This window comes from Brachyistius frenatus, unplaced genomic scaffold (genome assembly GCF_029030835.1).
Source record: "Brachyistius frenatus isolate BFR_SWC_R1_liver_20210118 unplaced genomic scaffold, ASM2903083v1 Contig_172, whole genome shotgun sequence".
NCBI lineage: Eukaryota > Metazoa > Chordata > Actinopteri > Embiotocidae > Brachyistius > Brachyistius frenatus.
Window position 1 is genome coordinate 275294 of NW_027210771.1, and position 24240 is coordinate 299533.

The 24240-nt window shown below is 45.5% G+C and overlaps 1 protein-coding gene and 1 long non-coding RNA gene across 4 annotated transcripts; both read left to right on the forward strand.

Annotated features, from left to right (window-relative positions):
* The first annotated feature begins 5 nt into the window (after window positions 1-5).
* On the forward strand, window positions 6-24240 carry dennd1a (DENN/MADD domain containing 1A). Of its 3 annotated transcripts, XM_069717301.1 has the most exons (23): window positions 6-142; window positions 1383-1447; window positions 3882-3925; window positions 4089-4138; window positions 4514-4633; window positions 4785-4854; window positions 6161-6241; window positions 6550-6603; window positions 7467-7577; window positions 9368-9468; window positions 10355-10400; window positions 11210-11311; window positions 11394-11519; window positions 12095-12196; window positions 12283-12370; window positions 17095-17135; window positions 17293-17364; window positions 17536-17592; window positions 17846-17998; window positions 18411-18475; window positions 19940-20077; window positions 21133-21379; window positions 22457-24240. In XM_069717301.1, exons 1-23 carry the CDS (start codon window positions 126-128, stop codon window positions 23477-23479), a joined length of 2973 nt encoding a protein of 990 aa, XP_069573402.1. In that variant the 5' UTR covers window positions 6-125; the 3' UTR covers window positions 23480-24240. The 3 variants fall into 3 exon arrangements, with proteins under 3 accessions (XP_069573402.1, XP_069573400.1, XP_069573401.1); XM_069717299.1 differs by lacking the exons at window positions 17095-17135; window positions 17293-17364; window positions 17536-17592; ... (3 more) ...; window positions 21133-21379; window positions 22457-24240 and adding exons at window positions 12429-12485; window positions 12572-12657; XM_069717300.1 differs by lacking the exons at window positions 17095-17135; window positions 17293-17364; window positions 17536-17592; ... (3 more) ...; window positions 21133-21379; window positions 22457-24240 and adding an exon at window positions 12486-12519 and having other exon boundaries at window positions 12283-12399.
* On the forward strand, window positions 13125-14843 carry LOC138632041 (uncharacterized). Its single transcript, XR_011311788.1, has 4 exons — window positions 13125-14036; window positions 14336-14449; window positions 14572-14684; window positions 14743-14843. It is a non-coding gene; the product is annotated as an uncharacterized lncRNA (long non-coding RNA).

Here is a 24240-nt window from a genome sequence, read left to right on the forward strand (position 1 = left end):
AACGAACCAACGCACCATGGCGTTGTCCAGCTCTGTGTGACAGGTTAGCTTCACATCAACACCTCTGGACTCACGCGTCTGCGCACTGCGGCCTGCTGCCAGCGACGGCGGGCGGACGAACCAGGATGGGGTCCCGAATCAGGTACGACCGTTGGTCCGCTGTCCCGCGCGAGGCTGTGTCCCGGTGGGTCACCGGAGGTTGAGGGGGGGACATGGCTCGGTGTGAGGCCCGGACCTGTTGCGGTTCCGGCTGGAAACAGAGCTGTTGCTCCGGTCAGGGAACACAACAACAGTCCGTTTAAACGTCCTGTCTCCGGGTTCAGTTGTTCTGGTCTTCCACAGGTTAGATAAACATGTGAGCACGAGCTGTCCGGGCAGCAGGACAGGTAGAAGGGGCGCGTGAGAGGACGTTCAGCCGGTGTGAACACAGTGAACGGACCGGATGTTGCTGAGCAGACATGCTAGCTGTTAGCCTCTCTGTTAGCTGCTCCTCTGATGGATTGGAGACTCTGTGATTGACAGCTCGTGTCACCTGCTCCATGTGTGTTTATGAAGCCTGACGTCTCAATGATCATAGTGAAGATGCTTCAGTCTCTGAGGCGGTGACCTGGATGGACAGATGTCATCAGGGACAGACGACCTGTTTCCAGATCAGCCTGTTGTCATGGAGACCTGCAGTGACCTCCATCACTGGGACCAGTTATCAGCGTGTTGTTGAGGAGGGTTGGTTGGTGGTGAGGTGATGTGTGTATTGATGCAGACAGGATGTAGGTCACCTGGTACACACACACCTCCATCACTGGAACTGGAATAATCAGGTGGATAAAATGACTAAAGAATAATTTCAGAGAATGACATCACTTCACTGTAATGAAGCCTTTAAAAGCAGAAACAGAGAATAATATCCATCCTGAAATCTAAGACTTCTCCCATGATGAGGAGGATCAATGTCTACAAGAACATCTGTTCATGTATCATCAGATAAAATGGAGTTACTTAACACATGAACACTGATTGAGGACATAAAGACAAGTCAGTGAATATTTTCCAGATTCAACCTCTCTCCATCACAGGTGGGCTGGAGACACAGGTATGAAGAAGGCGGAGCTACGACTCCAGATAACGTGTCATTAACTGGCTCAGAACCAGCTGATTTATATCTGAGATGAAATATGGAGTCATGTGTTCACACAGCGACAACAAACACAACTTCAAACTCACTAAAACAGCAGCACAAAGAGAGGATACATATATACATGTATATATACATACATATATACACACACACATATATATATATATATATAGACATACATATATACATACATATATGTGTGTATGTATACATTCAGCTGACTGTAGCGTGTGATTGTGTATTGCAGGGAGAACCCTGAGTCCACGTTTGAGGTGTTTGTGGAGGTCTGTCATCCAGGAACACACAGCTCAGGTGAGTCCTGCAGATACACAGGACACACCTGTTCCTTCACACTGTTTTGTTGTGTTGTGTATGTTGTGTTGTGTTGTGTTGTGTATGTTTTGTTGTGTATGTTTGGTTGTATGTGTTGTGTTGTGTATGTTTTGTTGTGTATGTTTGGTTGTGTTGTGTATGTTTGGTTGTGTTGTGTATGTTTGGTTGTGTTGTGTATGTTTTGTTGTGTTGTATATGTTGTGTTGTATGTTTTGTTGTGTATGTTTGGTTGTATGTGTTGTGTTGTGTATGTTTTATTGTGTATGTTTTGTTGTGTATGTTTGGTTGTATGTGTTGTGTTGTGTATGTTTTATTGTGTATGTTGTGTTGTGTATGTTTGGTTGTATGTGTTGTGTTGTGTTGTGTATGTTTGGTTGTATGTGTTGTGTTGTGTATGTTTTATTGTGTATGTTGTGTTGTGTATGTTTGGTTGTATGTGTTGTGTTGTGTATGTTTGGTTGTATGTGTTGTGTTGTGTATGTTTTATTGTGTATGTTTGGTTGTGTTGTGTATGTTTTGTTGTGTTGTGTATGTTGTGTTGTGTATGTTTTGTTGTATGTGTTGTGTTGTGTATGTTTTATTGTGTATGTTTGGTTGTGTTGTGTATGTTTTGTTGTGTTGTATATGTTGTGTTGTGTATGTTTTGTTGTGTATGTTTGGTTGTATGTGTTGTGTTGTGTATGTTTTATTGTGTTGTTTTGTTGTGTATGTTTGGTTGTGTTGTGTATGTTTTGTTGTATGTGTTGTGTTGTGTATGTTTGATTGTATGTGTTGTGTTGTGTATGTTTTATTGTGTATGTTTGGTTGTGTTGTGTATGTTTTGTTGTATGTGTTGTGTTGTGTATGTTTTATTGTGTATGTTTGGTTGTGTATGTTTGGTTGTGTTGTGTATGTTGTGTTGTGTATGTTTTGTTGCATGTGTTGTGTATGTTTGGTTGTGTATGTTTGGTTGTATGTGTTGTGATGTGTATGTTTTATTGTGTATGTTTGGTTGTGTTGTGTATGTTTTGTTGTGTATGTGTTGTGCTTGTTTTGTTGTTTTGTGTATATTTTGCTGTGTTGTGTATGTTTTGTGTTGTGTATGTTTTGTTCTGTTGTGTATGTTTTGTTGTGTATTGTGTATGTTTTGTTGTGTTGTGTATATTGTGTTGTGTATGTTTCGTATTGTATTGTGTTGTGTATGTTGTGTTGTGTATATTTTTCTGTGTTGTGTTTTATGGATTTTCCCATGAAAACTGTTCTGCAGAGATTTAAAACCGTAGAAACTTCCTTCAGACACTGATCAGAAACAGAGACGACAGCTGTCAGGCTTCTAGTGCGTGTGTGTGTGTGTGTGTGTGTGTGTGTGTGTGTGTGTGTGTGTGTGTGTGTGTGTGTGTGTGTGTGTGTGTGTGTGTGTGTGTGTGTGTGAGTGAGTGAGTGAGTGAGTGAGTGAGTGAGTGAGTGAGTGGGTGGGTGGGGGTGAGTGAGTGAGTGAGTGAGTGAGTGAGTGAGTGAGTGTGTGTGTGTGTGTGTGTGAGTGAGTGAGTGAGTGTGTGTGTGTGAGAGAGATGTAGAACACACACACGAACCAGAGTTTACACGTGTGTGACTGATGTGTGTATTATTTGACCTGTGACATGTTAAGAGCCGTCAGTCCATCGTTACCGGCCGGTACCACACGAGTTTGAAGAAGCCTCTCGGTTAAAGGAGTTAACTACTAGCAGTTGAAGTTGAACGCTGCCTCCTGCTCAGAGGTCAGAGGTCAGGAAGGTTTGGAGCCGCTGGGTGGAAGATTAATGATAAATAAAGTGTCGGTGTCTAATCCCCTTTAATCTGCAGTGAGAGAGTTACTTCCTGGATACTTAGGAAAGCTCCTCGGCTCTGTTTCTAAGAACTACTTCCTGTTGGAGTCCGTTCCTCTCTCCACTTCCTGTGCAGTCTGAAACATGCGTGTTGTAAACGGCTCCACTCATTTACTAGAGACGGTTCAATGAGTGAATATCACGCAGTATGTTTGATATGTGGAGGATTATTTGTTATGTACAGCTTCATAAATACGTTGTTATTTATTTTTTATAAAAACGTGAACATTACATGGTAGGTTTCATGGGTTGGGTTAATCTATATTAAATAATCAATATCTAGATTATATTATATAATCTATCTACAAACGCTCTGAGACATCAGTGTGACTCCCAGCGTGTTGGAGCTCCCCTGCTGGACACCACATGCAACAGCAGACAGATACACTGCCATGATGAAACAGGAAACTGTTGTTCTGAAACATCATTGTGTACCGTTGCCATGGTGATACCATTTTCCTGTGTTGGAATGAGTGCGTGTTTCCCACGCTACTGAAATAATCTTCTACCATACACGAGCTCCTGAGATGTTCCTGAACGTTCAGCCTGTCACGTCTCTCCTCCAACAGAGTCCAAGGTCCGACGGCAGTATCCTGAAGACTACACCGACCAGGTCTGAAACCGAGACGTGTTTTCTCGTCCTCATGTGTGTCACACAGATTGAAGCTCACCAGAGCATCAACACCTGTTTACAGGCTGTTTATTGATGTCAGAGATTCATCTGATCCATCTGATACAGGACGACTCACCTTTATTCTTCATCATCTGTCCAACAGGAAACTCTTCAGACGGTCCCCAAGTTCTGCTTCCCCTTCAGCATGGACAGGTACACACACGCACGCACGCACACACACACACACACACACACACACACACACACACACACACACACACACACACACACACACACACACACACACACACACACACACACACACACACACACACACACACACACGTTACCAACGTTACCAATCAATCAAACTGTTGATGGTTCAGATGGTTTATTTCTGTTATTTCTTCTAGAAAAGAAGTTTGTTTTTCCTCCTTTTTAAAGAGTCTCACCTCGTCCTCCTCTTACTCCTCGTCCTCGTCCTCCTCATCCTCTTACTCCTCCTCCCCCTCCCCATCCCCTCCTCTTCCTCTTCCTCCTCCTCCTCCTCCTCCTCCTCCTCCTCCTCCTCCTCCTCCTCTTCCTCAGCCTCGCAGTGAACCAGGTTGGACAGAACTTCACCTTTGTGCTGACAGACATTGAGAGTAAACAGAGGTTTGGTTTCTGTCGTCTGTCTTCAGGAGCTCACACCTGTTACTGCATCCTCAGGTGAGTCTGCCGCTGACAGCTTCATGTAGTGGAATGATTTCAGATGAATAACAATCATTTAAACAGTGTGACGACTGAATTATTGCCCAACATGAAGTCCTGTGCAGCAGAGGTCTGACTGTATTCAGCACCTGTCCTCTGTGTCCTCCAGCTACCTGCCCTGGTTTGAAGTCTTCTACAAGCTATTGAACATCCTGGCAGATTACACAGTGAAAGGCCAGGTGAGGAGTTCACCTGTCTGTCGCCTCCCTCAACCGTCTGCATCTTATTTAATCACCGTTTGATTTTAGCAGCAGTTTTTATGTTTCTCTGTGAATCTGAGCTGCTCACGTTTTTTTTCCTCGAGGACGTGTAAACAGTTCAAAATGTTTCTATACTATAGAAAAGTGGAGGCAGTGGACCGGGTCTGAAAAAAGACTTAAAGTGCAATACTTTAAGTCTTGCACCAGCCACCAGGGCTGGGCTCCGTAGACTCCACATAAACTGTAGATTTAAGCAGACTCCACAATATTTGCGGGAGCTTATAATTTCTTATAATTCCTGGAATTTTTCCTCAAAAAATTTCGTCATCAGAAGTTGTTCTGAAAGTATTAAAACAAAGTAAATCTTTTCAAACAAAACTGACTTTATTCATAAAAATAACTCCTCATTTCCAACCAGAGATCCTCTGCTCCTGTTTCCTGTTAAAACTTTGTTCACCGGAGGAAACAGGAAGTGACGGGGTTTGTGGGAAATGTGGTCTCCACATTAAAATGATGTGATTAAATGTTTGTGATCAGAGGAAGTGATTCCATATTACTGGATGTTAAATGAGTTTTCTCCACACGTCCAATTGTCAGAGACGTTTCTTTGTTTGTTTCATCCAGCAGGTCTATGTGTTGAATGAACATGAATTAAACAGCATCTAAAGCTCTTATTTTGACAGCTGATGTAGTTGTTGTTTAAAAAAAGATCAAAACAAAAATTTTAATGATTTCAGCAGGATTATTATTACAGGAAGTGATTACACATTTATTCCTTTATCAGGAAGTGCTTAAAAAAATGGTTTTGTAGATTTGCAATTTTTTTCTAATTCATGCAATTTTACACAAAAAAACTCACTTAATCATGCACAAATTACATCTTCATTTTTGAGAAAATCCGCTGCAAAATCAAACATTTGTGCTCACAACAATCAACAAACAAAACTCTGAACCCTGGAGGGACTGATATATTAGGCTTCAAAGAGCGTTACATTTTAGGGGATGTGTCTGTTTGATTGACAGGCCTGTGGTGCAGTCAGGTTTCCTCTACATGTGAGCAGGGCGTAGTGTCCTCAGTGGTCACATTGAGTCAAAACCACCGCTGGCTCCTCCCCCAGTGCATCCAAATATGGTCACTTCCTGCTCCAAAATAAAAAGAGACGACAGCAGCATCTTTATAGCTCTGCAGTCGTTCTCTTCACAGACCACAGCTCACCTTCCTCCGTGTGTGATAATGTTCTTCTAATGGCTATTTTGTGGACTCTGTGTCCTCTGGATGTTTCAGGAGAGCCAGTGGCAGGAGCTCCTGGTGTCACTTCATACGCTCCCCGTTCCTGAGCCGGGGGTCCCCATCCACCTCGGTGTGGTGAGTCTGACTGCACCGCCTCACAAGACGATGTAAAACACCACCGGAGGGCGATATTAGCATCGATCGTTGCTTCACTGATAATATCAGAACATTTTCAAATTAAATGACACGTGAAGATCATACAGGTATGATCTGCCACCTCAGCAGGGTTACTACGGTAACTGCAGGTATGAGGAAAATGAAGTTGACTGAAAGTATCCTTCCAGTGTGACCGCAGTGCTGTAGATTCCTCTGTGATGGATGTAAACCCAGTGTGACCCTCCTGCTGTCTGTCTGTCTCTGTCTGTCTGTCTGCCTGCCTGCAGCATTCCTTCTTCACTGTGCCTGACACCAGAGAGCTGCCCAGCATCCCCGACAACGTGAGTATCACCATCTTGCTTCATGCTGCACCAACACAGATGTACAGCTAATCTGTCCTCTGCAGGTAGATTACAGACAGCTTTCATCCCTGAGACTTTATGAGGAGACCACGAGGAGCTGACTTTGTGTCGTAAACTGCATGAATTAGAAATAATGGATAGAACATGTCTGAATATGATGCAAAGTCCAGGAAGAACTGTGCACCATGAACACAGTAAAAAGATTCATTTAAAGTTTCCATAGTTTTCACTGTTAACTGTGTTTTTATGGATGTGAAGTGAAATCTGCTGCAGACTGATAGATTTTTATTATTGAACTGTTTAATAGACACAAAACTTTATTTAATGAACAGAAAATAGATTCAGATTCTTTTAAGTCTTTGTGTTTTCTTCAAGCTAAATACAACCCTGTTTCCAAATAGAATAAAATGTAAATAAAAACAGAATGCAATGATTTGTAAATCATGTGAACTCATATTTAATTATAAATAGACCAATTATGACATATCAAATGTTGAGACTGAGAAATATTATTGTTTTATAAAATATGTGCTCATTTTGAATTTGATGGCAGCAACACGTCTCTATAAAGTTGTTCCAGGTTCATGTTCACCACTGTGCTGCATCACCTCTTCTTTTAACAACACTCTGTAAACGTTTGGGAACTGAGGAGACCAGTTTCTGGAGTTTTGAAAGTGAAATGTGGTCCCATTCTTGCCTGATATAGGATTTCAGCTGCTCAACAGTTCAGGGTCTCCTTTGCTGTATTTTTCATTTGTATACAGTGTTTTGTGCTTTATGATGTTCAATATGTTTTATAACTCTGTCCTCTGTGTTTCTCTTGTTTTGATTGATCCCTGCAGAGAAACCTGACCGAGTACTTTGTCGCCGTAGATGTCAATAACATGCTTCATCTGTACGCGAGTATGCTTTACGAACGCCGAGTCCTCATCTGCTGTAGCAAACTGAGCACTGTGAGTCGACGCCACTTCTTCTACCTGATGTTTGAATGTTTCAGTAAAGAGCAAGAGTGTGGTTTATATGTCTGTTTTATAAATGAGGCCCCTGTTTGTTAGAGTTTGACAAAGTTCACAACATTTACAATATTCTTGATCCAAACTGGCATTTAGAGACTCTGACCCTGAAGGATAACTTATTTCTTTTTATCTACAACTCCCTTAAAAAGACTAAAAACAGCAATGAACTGATGCTGACAACGCTGCAGCTTCTTCTTCTGAAAACTGTAAACACACATCAGTGGTCTCCAGTGTTGGTTCTGGGTGATCTGTTCCTTTAATACAAACTACAACCACTGCATCACAGTCAACTTTTAGTTTACATCAGTCTGTACGGACTGATGTAATACATGTAGTTAAGACATGGTAGTGATTGGACCCGGTGCAAATCATTTTCTTGGACCCTACCAGGCCCGAAAAAACTGAGTATTCACACACAACCACTCCAGATAATTGCAGATTAGACAACTTAATCTCACCACAGAGACTCAGTGAGCTCCATCCTGTAAACCTGTGATCGGTGGAGGCTGCTGTCCGTGGTGCTGATCTAAACTGCTCAATTATATTAGCTCTAATCTAACAGTGCTCCTCCAACTATTAAATATCTGAACATCTTATGTTGATAAGGAGCGAACAAATAACCATTAAAGAAAGTCATTATAATCCTTCACAGAGTAAATGAAAGACGGCCTCTGATCACACAGGCTGTCAATCACATGTATTGATTTCATCATTCATCATTAATGACGCTGCAGTAAAACATTACTACAGACACAGATTACAGGTAAACATTCTCCAACATATGAGAGGACACACTTTCACCTCCACAGACTTAGATCCCTGATCTCACTTCATAACAAACACAAACCTGAACTCACACATTAGAAGTTCATGTTAACAACACTGCTCAGGTCCAGATTCCCGTCTCTGCTGTTCTCTACAGAAACTATAATCAAAAGTCCTTCTGGTCCTGTTCAGCTTCTCAAATAATATTTGATCAGCTTTAGCCATCATCTTGTCGTTCACCAAACTTCTTGCTATAAGTGTAAACTGCTGAGAAAAAAGTTGACGTTATGACATTGACGCAGATTATCACCAATTAGAGGGAGCGAGGTCATTGGACAAACCAATTATCAGTTCCCAGCATGCCTTTCTCCTTCATAACTTTCAAAAATAATGAATAAAAACTCAACATGCAGTTTTGTAAAAATGTCAAAAGACAGACAAGACAAATTATACACATTATATAAGTTGTGACTCAAACCAGATGAATGTGGTGTATATAATATATCCAGACTTTCACATTCATAAAGAGGGACAGATGGACAACCTGAAGACGTGTCTGTCTCTGGTCTGGAGACATGAAGAACATGGACATTATACAGTAGTTTATTCAAATCTCAACAGTCTATTAATACATGTAAGTTAGGTCAGTTCATTGCTGGTTTTCATCCTTTCGGTAGATTGTTGACAATAAGAAATCATTCATGTCCACTACTATATACCTGCTGTATTATTATTATTATTGTATTATGCAACAACTTCTGAAGGAATGGATTCAGTTTGTAGATTATTTCTGTTCTCTCCCTGACATCCTGCCAACATTGTGTTTAATTATTAAGACGATGCATGAACCCACTGTTAAACACACACATCCAGTGTATCCTGACACCGTTCAGTGCTGTTGGACTTTGTATGTTGAGCAGTAATGAGCCGTCACATGTTGTGTCCTGCATGTTTGTCCCCAGCTGACAGCGTGTGTCCACGGGTCTGCAGCCATGTTGTATCCCATGTACTGGCAGCACGTTTACATCCCGGTGCTGCCTCAGCACCTCTTAGACTACTGCTGGTGAGTGCTGAATACATCTTTGTGTACTGGTCAGTGTGAACTCATTGATGCACCACAATAGTGTGTAAGTGAGAGGTTTTTTTTAACACAGCCCGAGATGACACACATCAGTGCAACAACAACCAGACACAGTCGTTTCTATGTTTCATCAAATCCTGCATGTTGTTTTAAAAAGTGCTGAAGGTGAATGTTAGTTTCCTCTGTGTTGACTGTTGATGGATTTAAATGATGCTCATTGTTAATCTATCACAGAGGTTTCATCTGAAAATGTTCCAGCAGCTGAACTGGTGTTTTTTTAATGAGGTGTTCTGACCGCAGCCTTTAAACAGTTTAAAAAGTACTGAATTTAAAGGTCATAAAATACCCATCAACTCTCTTTAACAGCTGTCTCCAAGTGTACCAGTTACAACATGTACTTTTTTTTTTTTTTTTTTTTAAGTATTATTGATATATAGAGGGAGGTACTAACAACATGTACGCTCAACAAAAAATACTTCAACCTTTTCTGTGCAGATCTTTTATTCAACATGAAAATTGGGAGCAAAAATAAAAGTGTTGCTTTTATATTTTTGTTGGGAGTAATATTACCTGTAATATAATATAATAACAAATAATGGTAGTATGATTGTGAAACAGGTTTGAAGTTACATTCTATGTGGTGTAGTGTTGAGTTTTAATGATCTGATCTGATATCTGCTGAAGAGTATTTAAATAAAGAGGAGGTGCAGCAGCAGAGGAGTCAGTCTGACGGATGCTTGGTTCTTTAAACTGGTTCTCTGTGGTTGTTCCAGCTGTGTAGGCGGATCGGACCCGTCACTGACTGCTGCGTTCAGGTTCCAGCTGTCCTCACAGACATAGTTAACTGTGAATCTGTTTCATTTCTCAGTGCCCCCATGCCTTACCTCATCGGAGTCCATTCCAGCCTGATGGAGGTGAGTTTCACACAGGAAGCAGATCATAGGAGGTCTGAAACAAACACAGGTCTGAAACAAACACATGGAGTCGTATTTACTAAAGGTTCAAACTTCACTTGCAGAAAAACATCCAGCTGATCTACTAACAATGTGCAGGGAGGATCTTTAATATGTGCAGTTTAACACACGGTGTCCATTCTGTTATTGACTGAATACATCTGTAATATTGGGTGTTTCTACTGGAACATGTAAAATACTAGAAACGGGTCAATTTATCAGCTGTAATGATATTTACTAAACCTGACAGTAAATACAGGAGAAGAGATTACTGTGTATTTTAGTACGACTGACGGTATTAATCAGATGAACATTGGGAGAGATGGATGCTCTTGTTGTGAAGGAGACGTATTACTCAGATGAACATTGGGAGAGATGGATGCTCTTATTGTGAAGGAGACGTATTAATCAGATGAACATTAGGAGAGATGGATGCTCTTATTGTGAAGGAGACATATTAATCAGATGAACATTAGGAGAGATGGATGCTCTTACTGTGGTGAGAAGGAGACACAGGAAACCAAAGAATACGTAGAGAATGTGGTTTTACAATAACATTATACCAGTATGAGCATATTTCTATTTTATTTTCCATTTTCTCTTAATTTCATCTATTGATCTTTTTGTTTTTCCCACATTGACTTTCTCTCTGATAATCTCCTATACAGCGTTTTGTTCTTGTTACATTATGAAGTGAAGCCTCTGTTGGTGTGTTGTTGAGCCCCAGTGACCAGCTGACTGTCTGCTCCGTGTTCTCCCTGCTGCTGTAGAGAGTGCGAGGGATGGCTCTGGATGATGTGGTGGTCCTGAACGTGGACACCAACACTCTGGAGACGCCCTTCGATGACCTCCAGAGTCTGCCCAACGACGTGGTGAGGAGCTGCACTCGTCCACGCCTGAGTTCAGAGCAACCGTTAGAAGTGTGATCTAACAACACTGCGTCATGTCCCGCAGGTTTCCTCTTTAAAGAGCCGTCTGAAGAAGGTTTCCACGACGACGGGGGACGGAGTGGCTCGAGCCTTCCTCAAGAGTCAGGCGGCTTTGTTCGGCAGCTACAGGGACGCTCTGCAGATCGAGTCGGTCAGTGAACTGTGATGAGGAGGAGGAGAAGGAAGAGGAGGAGGGGGGAGGACCTCCTGTCTCCTCAAAGAGAACTCTTCTTCTATCATGTTATTCCTCACATTTTACATCAGTTTTTAAATTTAAGTTTCTATTATATCAATATTATCAACACCTTAAAGAGGCTTTCATGGAATTATACAAACTTACATGTGTGTGAATATGCAAATAGGCCCCGCCTCTAGCTCCGCCCACCACACTGCTTCCCTTCATGGAAAGCCCAGGTTGATGTGATTGTCCCCTCAGCTGTATGACAATGAGTCCCTGTCTGTGTCTCTGAGGGTGGGAGGTTCACTACAGTCTGTCAGGATGTCATACATGCAGCAGGGAACACGGAACGTGTGTGTGTGTGTGTGTGTGTGTGTGTGTGTGTGTGTGTGTGTGTGTGTGTGTGTGTGTGTGTGTGTGTGTGTGTGTGTGTGTGTGTGTGTGCATCATGTTGGGTGTTTCAGATTAATATGTTTCTTTCTCTGCAACTTCATAAAATCATCCACAAACAGAGATTTGAACAAAGTGTGTTTGTTTCTGTGTTTCAGGGAGAACCGATAACATTTAATGAAGAAACCTTTATCACCCATCGATCCAGCGCCATGAGACACTTCCTGCACAACGCCATCCAGCTGCAGCTCTTTAAACAGGTACACACAGTAACACACACGCACACACACACTCACACAGACACACACTCGAACACACACTCAGTAACACATTGTGTTCCCTGCAGTTCATCGACGGCAGGTTGGACCAGCTGAACGAAGGAGAAGGTTTCAGTGACATCTTTGAGGAGGAGATCAACATGGGGGAGTACGCAGGTCAGTGATCAACATGGGGGAGTACGCAGGTCAGTGATCAACATGGAGGAGAAGGCAGGTCAGTGATCAACATGGAGGAGAAGGCAGGTCAGTGATCAACAGGAGGAGAACGTAGGTCAGTGATCAACAGGAGGAGAACGTAGGTCAGTGATCAACATGGAGGAGTACGCAGGTCAGTGATCAACATGGGGGAGTACGCAGGTCAGTGATCAACATGGAGGAGAAGGCAGGTCAGTGATCAACAGGAGGAGAACGTAGGTCAGTGATCAACATGGAGGAGAGCGCAGGTCAGAGATCAACATGGAGGAGAAGGCAGGTCAGTGATCAACATGGAGGAGAAGGCAGGTCAGTGATCAACATGGAGGAGAAGGCAGGTCAGTGATCAACATGGGGGAGTACGCAGGTCAGTGATCAACATGGGGGAGTACGCAGGTCAGTGATCAACATGGAGGAGAAGGCAGGTCAGTGATCAACAGGAGGAGAACGTAGGTCAGTGATCAACATGGAGGAGAGCGCAGGTCAGAGATCAACATGGAGGAGAAGGCAGGTCAGTGATCAACATGGAGGAGAAGGCAGGTCAGTGATCAACATGGAGGAGAAGGCAGGTCAGTGATCAACATGGGGGAGTACGCAGGTCAGTGATCAACATGGGGGAGTACGCAGGTCAGTGATCAACATGGAGGAGAACGTAGGTCAGTGATCAACATGGAGGAGAAGGCAGGTCAGTGATCAACATGGAGGAGAAGGCAGGTCAGTGATCAACATGGAGGAGAAGGCAGGTCAGTGATCAACAGGAGGAGAACGTAGGTCAGTGATCAACAGGAGGAGAACGTAGGTCAGTGATCAACAGGAGGAGAACGTAGGTCAGTGATCAACAGGAGGAGAACGTAGGTCAGTGATCAACATGGAGGAGAACGTAGGTCAGTGATCAACATGGAGGAGAACGTAGGTCAGTGATCAACATGGAGGAGAACGTAGGTCAGAGATCAACATGGAGGAGAACGTAGGTCAGTGATCAACAGGAGGAGAACGTAGGTCAGTGATCAACATGGAGGAGAACGTAGGTCAGTGATCAACATGGAGGAGAACGTAGGTCAGAGATCAACATGGAGGGGAACGTAGGTCAGTGATCAACAGGAGGAGAACGTAGGTCAGTGATCAACATGGAGGAGAACGTAGGTCAGTGATCAACAGGAGGAGAACGTAGGTCAGTGATCAACATGGAGGAGAACGTAGGTCAGTGATCAACATGGAGGAGAACGTAGGTCAGTGATCAACATGGAGGAGAACGTAGGTCAGTGATCAACATGGAGGAGAACGTAGGTCAGTGATCAACAGGAGGAGAACGTAGGTCAGTGATCAACATGGAGGAGAACGTAGGTCAGTGATCAACATGGAGGAGAACGCAGGTCAGTGATCAACATGGAGGAGAACGCAGGTCAGTGATCAACATGGAGGAGAACGTAGGTCAGTGATCAACATGGAGGAGAACGCAGGTCAGTGATCAACATGGAGGAGAACGTAGGTCAGTGATCAACAGGAGGAGAACGCAGGTCAGTGATCAACAGGAGGAGAACGTAGGTCAGTGATCAACAGGAGGAGAACGTAGGTCAGTGATCAACATGGAGGAGAACGCAGGTCAGTGATCAACAGGAGGAGAACGCAGGTCAGTGATCAACATGGAGGAGAACGTAGGTCAGTGATCAACATGGAGGAGAACGTAGGTCAGTGATCAACATGGAGGAGAACGTAGGTCAGAGATCAACATGGAGGAGAACGCAGGTCAGTGTCAGTCAGTGATCAACATGGAGGAGAACGCAGGTCATTGATCAACATGGAGGAGAACGTAGGTCAGTGATCAACAGGAGGAGAACGTAGGTTAGTGATCAACATGGAGGAGAACGTAGGTCAGTGATCAACATGGAGGAGAACGTAGGTCAGTGATCAACATGGAGGAGAACGTAGGTCAGTGATCAACATGGAGGAGAACGTAGGTCAGTGATCAACAGGAGGAGAACGTAGGTCAGTGATCAACAGGAGGAGAACGTAGGTCAGAGATCAACATGGAGGAGAACGTAGGTCAGTGATCAACATGTAGGAGAAAGGTCAGTGATCAACAGGAGGAGAACGCAGGTCAGTGATCAACATGGAGGAGAACGTAGGTCAGTGATCAACATGGAGGAGAACGTCAGGATCAGTAGGTCAGTGATCAACAGGAGGAGAACGTAGGTCAGTGATCAACAGGAGGAGAACGTAGGTCAGTGATCAACAGGAGGAGAACGTAGGTCAGTGATCAACATGGAGGAGAACGCAGGTCAGAGATCAACATGGAGGAGAACGTAGGTCAGTGATCAACATGGAGGAGAACGTAGGTCAGTGATCAACATGGAGGAGAACGCAGGTCAGTGATCAACATGGAGGAGAACGTAGGTCAGTGATCAACATGGAGGAGAACGTAGGTCAGTGATCAACATGGAGGAGAACGTAGGTCAGTGATCAACATGGAGGAGAACGTAGGTCAGTGATCAACATGGAGGAGAACGTAGGTCAGAGATCAACATGGAGGAGAACGTAGGGTCAGTGATCAACATGGAGGAGAACGTAGGTCAGTGATCAACATGGAGGAGAACGTAGGTCAGTGATCAACATGGAGGAGAACGTAGGTCAGTGATCAACATGGAGGAGAACGCAGGTCAGAGATCAACATGGAGGAGAACGTAGGTCAGTGATCAACATGGAGGAGAACGTAGGTCAGTGATCAACATGGAGGAGAACGTAGGTCAGTGATCAACATGGAGGAGAACGTCAGGTCAGTGATCAACATGGAGGAGAACGTAGGTCAGTGATCAACATGGAGGAGAACGTAGGTCAGTGATCAACATGGAGGAGAACGTAGGTCAGTGATCAACATGGAGGAGACGTAGGTCAGTGATCAACATGGAGGAGAACGTCAGGTCAGTGATCAACATGGAGGAGAACGCAGGTCAGTGATCAACATGGAGGAGAACGTAGGTCAGTGATCAACATGGAGGAGAACGTAGGTCAGTGATCAACATGGAGGAGAACGTAGGTCAGTGATCAACATGGAGGAGAACGTAGGTCAGTGATCAACATGGAGGAGAACGCAGGTCAGTGATCAACATGGAGGAGAACGTAGGTCAGTGATCAACATGGAGGAGAACGTAGGTCAGTGATCAACATGGAGGAGAACGTAGGTCAGTGATCAACATGGAGGAGAACGTAGGTCAGTGATCAACATGTCAGGTCAGTGATCAACAGGAGGAGAAAGGTCAGTGATCAACATGGAGGAGAACGTAGGTCAGTGATCAACATGGAGGAGAAAGGTCAGTGATCAACATGGAGGAGAACGTCAGTGATCAACATGGAGGAGAACGTAGGTCAGTGATCAACATGGAGGAGAACGTAGGTCAGTGATCAACATGGAGGAGAACGTAGGTCAGTGATCAACATGGAGGAGAACGTAGGTCAGTGATCAACATGGAGGAGAACGTAGGTCAGTGATCAACATGGAGGAGAACGCAGGTCAGTGATCAACATGGAGGAGAACGTAGGTCAGTGATCAACATGGAGGAGAACGTAGGTCAGTGATCAACATGGAGGAGAACGATCAACATGGAGGAGAACGTAGGTCAGTGATCAACATGGAGGAGAACGTAGGTCAGTGATCAACATGGAGGAGAACGTAGGTCAGTGATCAACATGGAGGAGAACGTAGGTCAGTGATCAACAGGAGGAGAACGTAGGTCAGTGATCAACATAGGTCAGTGAGGAGGAACGCAGGTCAGTGATCAACATGGAGGAGAACGTAGGTCAGTGATCAACATGGAGGAGAACGTAGGTCAGTGATCAACATGGAGGAGAACGTCAGGTCAGTGATCAACATGGAGGAGAACGTAGGTCAGATCAACATGGAGGAGAACGCAGGTCAGTGATCAACATGGAGGAGAACGCAGGTCAGTGATCAACATGGAGGAGAACGTAGGTCAGTGATCAACATGGAGGAGAACGTAGGTCAGTGATCAACATGGAGGAGAACGCAGGTCAGAGATCAACATGGAGGAGAACGTAGGTCAGTGATCAACATGGAGGAGAACGTAGGTCAGTGATCAACATGGAGGAGAACGTAGGTCAGTGATCAACATGGAGGAGAACGTAGGTCAGTGATCAACATGGAGGAGAACGTAGGTCAGAGATCAACATGGAGGAGAACGTAGGTCAGTGATCAACATGGAGGAGAACGCAGGTCAGAGATCAACATGGAGGAGAACGTAGGTCAGTGATCAACATGGAGGAGAACGTAGGTCAGTGATCAACATGGAGGAGAACGTAGGTCAGTGATCAACATGGAGGAGAACGTAGGTCAGTGATCAACATGGAGGAGAACGTAGGTCAGTGATCAACAGGAGGAGAACGTAGGTCAGTGATCAACATGGAGGAGAACGTAGGTCAGTGATCAACATGGAGGAGAACGTAGGTCAGAGATCAACATGGAGGAGAACGTAGGTCAGTGATCAACATGGAGGAGAACGCAGGTCAGTGATCAACATGGAGGAGAACGTAGGTCAGTGATCAACATGGAGGAGAACGTAGGTCAGTGATCAACATGGAGGAGGTCTGACATCAGAGCCTTTAAACTGATGTTATGACCTGATGAAGGAGATTAAACTGTTATGTTTGGTAAATTGTGTGTTTCCTGTCTCCAGGCAGTGACAGGACGTACCACCAGTGGCTGTTCACCGTGAAGGTGAGCTCACCTGGATGTTAGCATCACATGACTCTAAATACATGACCTCTGTCTGAGCCCGTTCCTGTGTCCTAACAGACGACAGTGATCTCTGACTGAATGTGTGAATCCCAGGATGGTGTCTGAATCTAACGCATGCAAATGTTCCTTCTGACAGAAAGGGGGCGGGGCCATCTTCAACACCGTGAGGACCAAGGCAAACCCAGCCATGAAGACGGTTTACAAGTTTGTAAGCACTTCTGGGCGATATTATTAATGACTACCAGTAGAGTGTCTGTTGAAAGCTGTCTGTTTGTCAGGATGATTGATGATAGTGATGATGATGATGATGATGATGATGATGATGATGATGATGATGATGAAGAAGAAGATGAAGACACACTTCACTGTGTGTTTACAGGCCAAGGATCACGCCAAGATGCGTATCAAGGAGGTGAAGAGTCGTCTGAAGCAGAAGGTGTGTTTCTCCGATCACGTGATTCTGGATCCTTCTGTGTTGTTTACGTTCCACATGTCAGGTGTGACTGTTCCTCTCTCCCGCACGCACCTCCGTCACGACCCTCACCTGCTTGAACTGATCCCCACCATCCCCCGGCTCCCTGCAGCCCCGGCGGGCAGCCTCCCTTCCCCTCCCCCTCCACCTCCCCCTGCAGTGCTATCACTCTTTGTTCCCGTGCCAACCTCCTCCCCCCTGTATCCCTCCTCTGCAGGAGCAAGCCGAGAACGGCTTCTCCTCTGGAGGGTCGGCGGTCACCGACGACGACGGCACCGCTGGGTTCACCTCCTCCGGCGGGGCAGTGAGGAGGGAGGGGCCTCTAAGGACCTGGGACGACCATCGGCCCGTCACTGTGCACTTCGGACAGGTGGGCAGACCTGAGGTGAGGCGGGGGAGAGGTGGGGGGCTAGGAGGTGAAGATAGTTAGAATATCTGTTTCCTGTTTGGACGAGGGTGGACTCACTAGGACCTTCATGATAAACTCTCTGCAGTGCGTCAGGAGATTCTATAAACTCATCTTCAGTAGTTATAATTTTATTTTATTCTCTTCTATTCTGTTTTGTTTTATTTTATTTTATTCATTTTTTTTGTTTTGTTAATTTTTGTTATTTTATTGTTTTATTTCATTTAATTTAATTGTATGTTATTCTGTTTTGTTTTATTTTATGTTATTCTGTTTCATTTTATTTTGTTTTGTTTCATTATTTGATTTGATTTGATTTGATTGTTGTTTTAATCTAACACGTTCAGGCCGACTGACGATGACTGTGTGTTTCCAGGGTCGTCCTCCGATGCTGCTGAAGAGGCCGAGCAGCAACGTGAGTCTGGAGAGCAACACAGACCAGTAAGATGACGTTCATGATGTTCAGTTATATTATTAATATCTACAGTACAAATGTGTTTGGAGAACCGGTGCAGGAACTGTGATGGGCAGCAGAAATGTGATGTAACATCTGGAGTTAGTTTACAGCTCAGAAGCTACTGAAGTCTGGTTCTGGTTCTGGTTCTGATCTGCAGCCTCTGATGAGACACTGAAAGGGAAAGTTAAGGGAAACTTACAGAGCTGAACAGAAGCATCGTTGGAAAACAGCAGATAGAAGCTCCCTGGAGGAGCTAAATATTAGAAACAGCTCATTAAAGTTCCTTTCTAGGAGTAAATGTAGATATTTGGACTGCGTGGTCGGTGATATTGATGTATCGCCGTCAGCATCAGCATCAGGATCAGCATCAGCATCAGGATCAGCATCAGGATCAGCATCAGGATCAGCATCAGGATCAGCTCTGCGAAGGATGTTCAGCTTCAGGATGCCAGGAACACAAATAACAACAAAGGGTTTAAATGAAGTTGTGTTCATTTTGTAAAGTGAGAGTTTGTTTCTACTTACAGGGAAAATCCTGCTCACCTTTAGAGCCTCGTTATTGATCAGGTTTTCTTAGAATAAGGAAGTTATAACAGCAGCAGCAGTGGCTAAATATAAGTAGACGGATAAGAACTAATATCTCAGCTGGAACTGAGTGAAAAGTGTTTTCAAAAGTGTTGTTATATTTCACTGCTGTTACACAACAACCACTTTATCTCTCAACGCTCTGATGACGGTGAATTTCATTCAACCTGATGATCACAGACAACCACACGCACGCACGCACACATACACACACAGACAACCACACACACACACACACACACACACACACACACACACACACACACACACACACACACACACACACACACACACACACACATTACAACAGTTCTGGAGTCTCTACCTGACAGAGTTGGGACAGGTTCATGTTCACCACTGTGTTGCATCGCCTCTTCTTTTAACAACACTCTGTAAACGTTCGGGAACTGAGGAGACCAGTTTATGGAGTTTTGAAAGTGAAATGTGGTCCCATTCTTGATAATATTACTAACTCTCAGCTTTCTTCTTCTTAACTTTCTTGTTCTTTCCTGTCCCTGTGTGATGACTCACCTGTCTTCTGTCCCCTGTCCTCTGTCCCTCTGTCCCGTTTTCTCTCTTCTGTCCCCTGTCTTCTGTCCCCTGTTTTCTCTCCTCTGTGCCCTGTCCCCTGTCTTCTGTCCCCTGTCCTCTGTCCCCTCTCCTTTGTCTCCTGTCCCCTCTTCTTTGTCTTCTGTCCCCTCTCTGTCACCTGTCCTCTGTCTTCTGTCCCGTCGTGTCCCCTGTTTTCTCTCCTCTGTCTCCTGTCTTCTGTCCCATCTCCTCTCCCCTGTGTCCTGTCCTCTGTCCCCTCGCCTTTGTCCCCTGTCTCCTGTCCTCTGTCTCCTGTCCTCTCCTCACCGTAGCTCAGTCCGTCCTACTCGTCACTACACCGTCTTTCTGTCGGAGGATTCGTCCGGAGACGAGCTCCACTACGACGATGACTCCATCTCCGGGTTTCCTGACAGCTTCCTGTTCTCCGCCCCTTTCGAATGGTCTCCTCTGTACGCTCTCCTCTGATTGGCTGCTCACTCTCTCTGCTTACTGAACCTGCCTCTCAGTTCTCCTCTTCTCTCTCTGAGGAAACATGCATGTGTGTGTGCGCAGCGTTTTAAAGCTGTGGTTAGTGAGCATCATCTCCGTCCTGGTTCTGATTAGATTCAGTTCTGTTGCAGGTTGCTGAGGTTCTGGTGGATCAGTTACGGATGGAAGTGGATCTGACGTGTTTGTGTCGGGTCTTCATCAGGAATAAAACAACCAAACGCTCAGTTTCATGACACCAACAGTGTCCCAGTAGAGTCATGTGATGAGGATGAGGAAGGTGGATTCTCTGGCATGATGAAGGTTTTGGGCAGAAATGTCACGCTGGTGATTATTATATGTAAAAATATATAATGTATAAATCAATAAGTGTGACGGCTTTATGTTAAACGTGATGAAGATCAGGTTAACACGTTTCCATGTTTATTTCAACTTTAAAATGTTTCCCAAACATTTACATAAAACCTGCTGTGCCATGTTAATATCTCACCGCTGTGATATGAAATTAACCAACAGGTTTCCAGAACTTATCAACCAATCAGGACTCTCCTCAAACTTCATCACATAGTTCATTCTTCACTACAGCAGTGAAAGTTGAACTTGTTGAAAGTGTCCCAACATGGTAAAAAAAAACACGTTTTAACTTATTTTACCATAAAAAAAAAATGATTTTCAGTGAACCCCATTAAAAGATAAACAGTGAGTGACTCCCCTCCAGTGTGACTGATTCAAACAGAACTAAATAGTTGTGGACTGTTTCCATCCAGTAAAACCTGCCCAGAGTTATTTGACAAAAAAATAAACTACAGCGCTCGTGTTCATCTTAAATTTCACGGTTTTCGTAGCAATGACAGAAACGTCGTTTGTAAACCGGAGAATTAGACGACATTAAAACCGAGGCTTCAAAATGCTTCTTTTCTCTAAGGTCTAGAAGAAGTCCTATCTGAGCTTATTTTGGGGTCCTTGTTTGGGTTGGGTTCAGGTTCTGACCCATGAAGACGTGTTTGTGTCCCTGCAGGCCGCAGCCGTACCGCTCGCTGAAGGAGGTGGAGCTGATCGAAGGCGACGACCCGAGTTTCGGGGCAGAAAGCCTGACGGCTCCTCCGAGCCCGGTGATCGAGAGGTTTTCCAACGTCACCCTGCTGGGCGACATCTTCGGCTGCCAGGACGAGCCGGACGGCCAGCAGATCGCTCTGGCTAAAAGTCTGGAGGACCTGAGGACCCCCAAAGCTTCTGATGAGCTCCAGACCAAGTTCAGCTACCAGGTCAGAGGTCCGAAGGTTCTGCGGACCGGCGATGCTTCGCTCTCCTCTGACAGTCTGTCTGAAGTGTTTCCCGTTAAATATTTGGTCCGTCTGAACCTTTCTTGGTGTCTTGATGTTTGGTTACCATGGAAACTGTCATCTGTTGCCAGTGTCGTGTGGAAATTTCCCTTCAACCAAATTGTATATCTACTGAAACCTGGTTGTCCGGCATCGTTTGTAAAGTTCTGGTAAAGACACCGAGTAACACGTGATGATGATGAAGTACCAGAATATTCTAACTGGTTCTGATGAGCCTTCGTTCCTCCAACACATCTTCCAACACGTCTTCCAACACGTCTCGTTCATGGAGAGGAAAAAACTCTCTGAGTAGTTTGACGCGTTACTGAAGTAACGTTACACTCCAGGTTTTACTTTAACGTTATTGTTGGTACAACCGGTTGGTCCGGTGGGTCATGTCGGTTGGTCCGGTCGGTCCGGTCTGGTCCGGTTGGTCTGGTCGGTCCGGTCGGCTCGGTCGGTCCGGTCTGGTCCGGTTGGTCTGGTCGGTCGGTCCGGTCGGCTCGGTCGGTCCGGTCTGGTCCGGTTGGTCTGGTCGGTCGGTCCGGTTGGTCTGGTCGGTCGGTCCGGTCGGCTCGGTCGGTCCGGTCTGGTCCGGTTGGTCTGGTCGGTCGGTCCGGTGGGTTCGGTTCGGTCCAGTCGGTCCGGTCCGGTCGATCCGGTGGGTTCGGTCGGCCGATCGATCCGTCAGCATCACTGAAGTGTAACATTGTGATTATACAACAACCAACTAAATAAAACATGTAATCTGAATGTTTTCATATTGTGGAGCATTTCACTCTCAAAATATAAAACCTTTTGTTCGTGTGATTACCGTTTCCATGCCAACAACTGGAAAACAACTCCTGGTTGTGTGATGTTCTTTCCTTTAAACACAAAGGAAACGGTTCATAATAATCCGTTAGCTGTCGAGAAAGTTTCGAGTGTTTGTGAGGAAGTTGTTCTTCATATATGTTGTTTTATTTTGAAAAGCCGGCGGCCCGGTCCTGTAAAGTCTGAATTGTGTGTTTGTGTTTGCAGCGGATGGAGCTGAACATGGCTGAAACCTCGCAGACTCTCCCGGGCCTGAAGCTGTCCAACCCTTACAACAAGCTGTGGAGTGCCGAGCGGGACGACCCGATGTCGTCCGTCTCTGTCCCTCCTCCCTGTGACAGGCCGCCGTCCGTCCAGCTTCCCGTGCAGGCGGAGGCGCCATCCCCGGGTCGGGAAGTCTCCGACTTGTTGGACCCCTCCGCCGCCGGAAACATCACCATCCCTCGTCCCCACGGGAGAAAGACGCCTGAGCTCGGTACGGTCCTAGCGCCCCCTGTGGGCCAGTCCCGCTCCAAGCCAGCGGGTGAAGGCAGGACTACGTCGGGGGGGCAGGAGTTCAGACAGGCTCTGAGCAGGACCTCCGACAGAGACCTACTGAGACCCGCTGTGGTCTCAGAGGACAGCATAGACCTGATCCGCCTCCTGGACCCCCTCACCTCAGCACAGACCACCGCTTCGACGGACAGGGGGGACGTCGATGGGTCCTCCTCCTGTAAACCGCCGCTCCCCCCCCGGTCCTACCCACAGGCCCCGCCCCCCTTCGCCCTCCATCCTCAGATACTACTGAACCCTTTCTCCCAGTCTCTGCACCGCCCCCCCCCTTCGATGCACTACTCCCTGACGGTCGGTGGGAACCCCTTCAGTTCAGTCCGCGGACCTACACCCGGCTCCTACCTGCACCACCCCCCTCAGCCCCAGTCCTTCTCCACCCCCCCGGGTCTCTACCGACAGCCTTCGCCCGGCAGCTCCACGCTGCCCCCCAACTACAGACTGCTGCAGGCCACCTTCCCCTCCGTCACCTCCTCCTCCAGCAACCACGCCCTGTCCAGCCTGGCCGACTCGTCCGTCCCCTCCACGGCCACCAACGTCCTGGCGACGCCTCTTCGTCCGGAGGGAGACGGCCAGAAGTCTCCGGATCCCTTCGGGGACCTGCTGACGATGGCCCGACCCGCTACGCCCCCAAAAAAGAAGGTGGAGGACCTTCGCAGGAAGTGGGAGACGTTTGACTGAAACCTGTAGAATGCACTGATGTGTCCCTTCTTATCACCACCTGACCTCTGACCTCCCCCCGCCACTATCAGGACCTTCTACTGCTGTTAATGCTGCAGCCGCTCTGATCATCTCAAGAACTTCACCTGCAACCAGACGAGCTGACGACCACTTTTATTTTGTGGAGATGACGTCATGGATGCTGCCAGTGTTTTAACATCAGGTCATCTCAAAACGTTTGATTCGTACCAGTTATGAATTGCAATGTAATAAACAACAGAAAAGAAAATCCAACTGTCAGCTATATAAGTCAAATCTGTTAGGAAATGACCACAGAAACACGAGAAGGTTTTAGTAGATTCAGAATCATGCAGCTGTCCTGTTATCCAGTTATCCTGAAACACATCTGCTGTTCTCACCTGTACCTGTAGGTGTCAGACAATCTACAAAGAAACAGGTCGAGGAGTCGAAACGTATTTATAGATGCTCTTTATGCAAATTAACACATCGACTACATCACCAAAATATACAAATAATTGAGCACAAGACCAGAAACCTGAACATCACAACCACAGACTGGATATAAAAGAGTTCGTAGCTTCCAGGTCTGTAAAATGGTTCTGATGCAGAAGTGTCTTCAGCTGCAATACCAGCGAGTGCCACTAGAGGTCGGCTCCAAAAAGCCTCCGGCTCCATAGACTCCCATTCAACTTCTCTCATCAAATCCAAAGTGAATAAAATGTGTCCATCAGTTATCTCGGTGTTGTTAGCTAAAGTCACTC

Excerpts from the sequence above, each read along its gene's own strand:
- dennd1a (XM_069717301.1), top strand. Across the intron at positions 12,197-12,282 it reads AGCTGCAGCTCTTTAAACAG|TTCATCGACGGCAGGTTGGA; the intron begins GTACACACAGTA and ends TGTTCCCTGCAG. Across the intron at positions 17,136-17,292 it reads AGTGGCTGTTCACCGTGAAG|AAAGGGGGCGGGGCCATCTT; the intron begins GTGAGCTCACCT and ends TCCTTCTGACAG.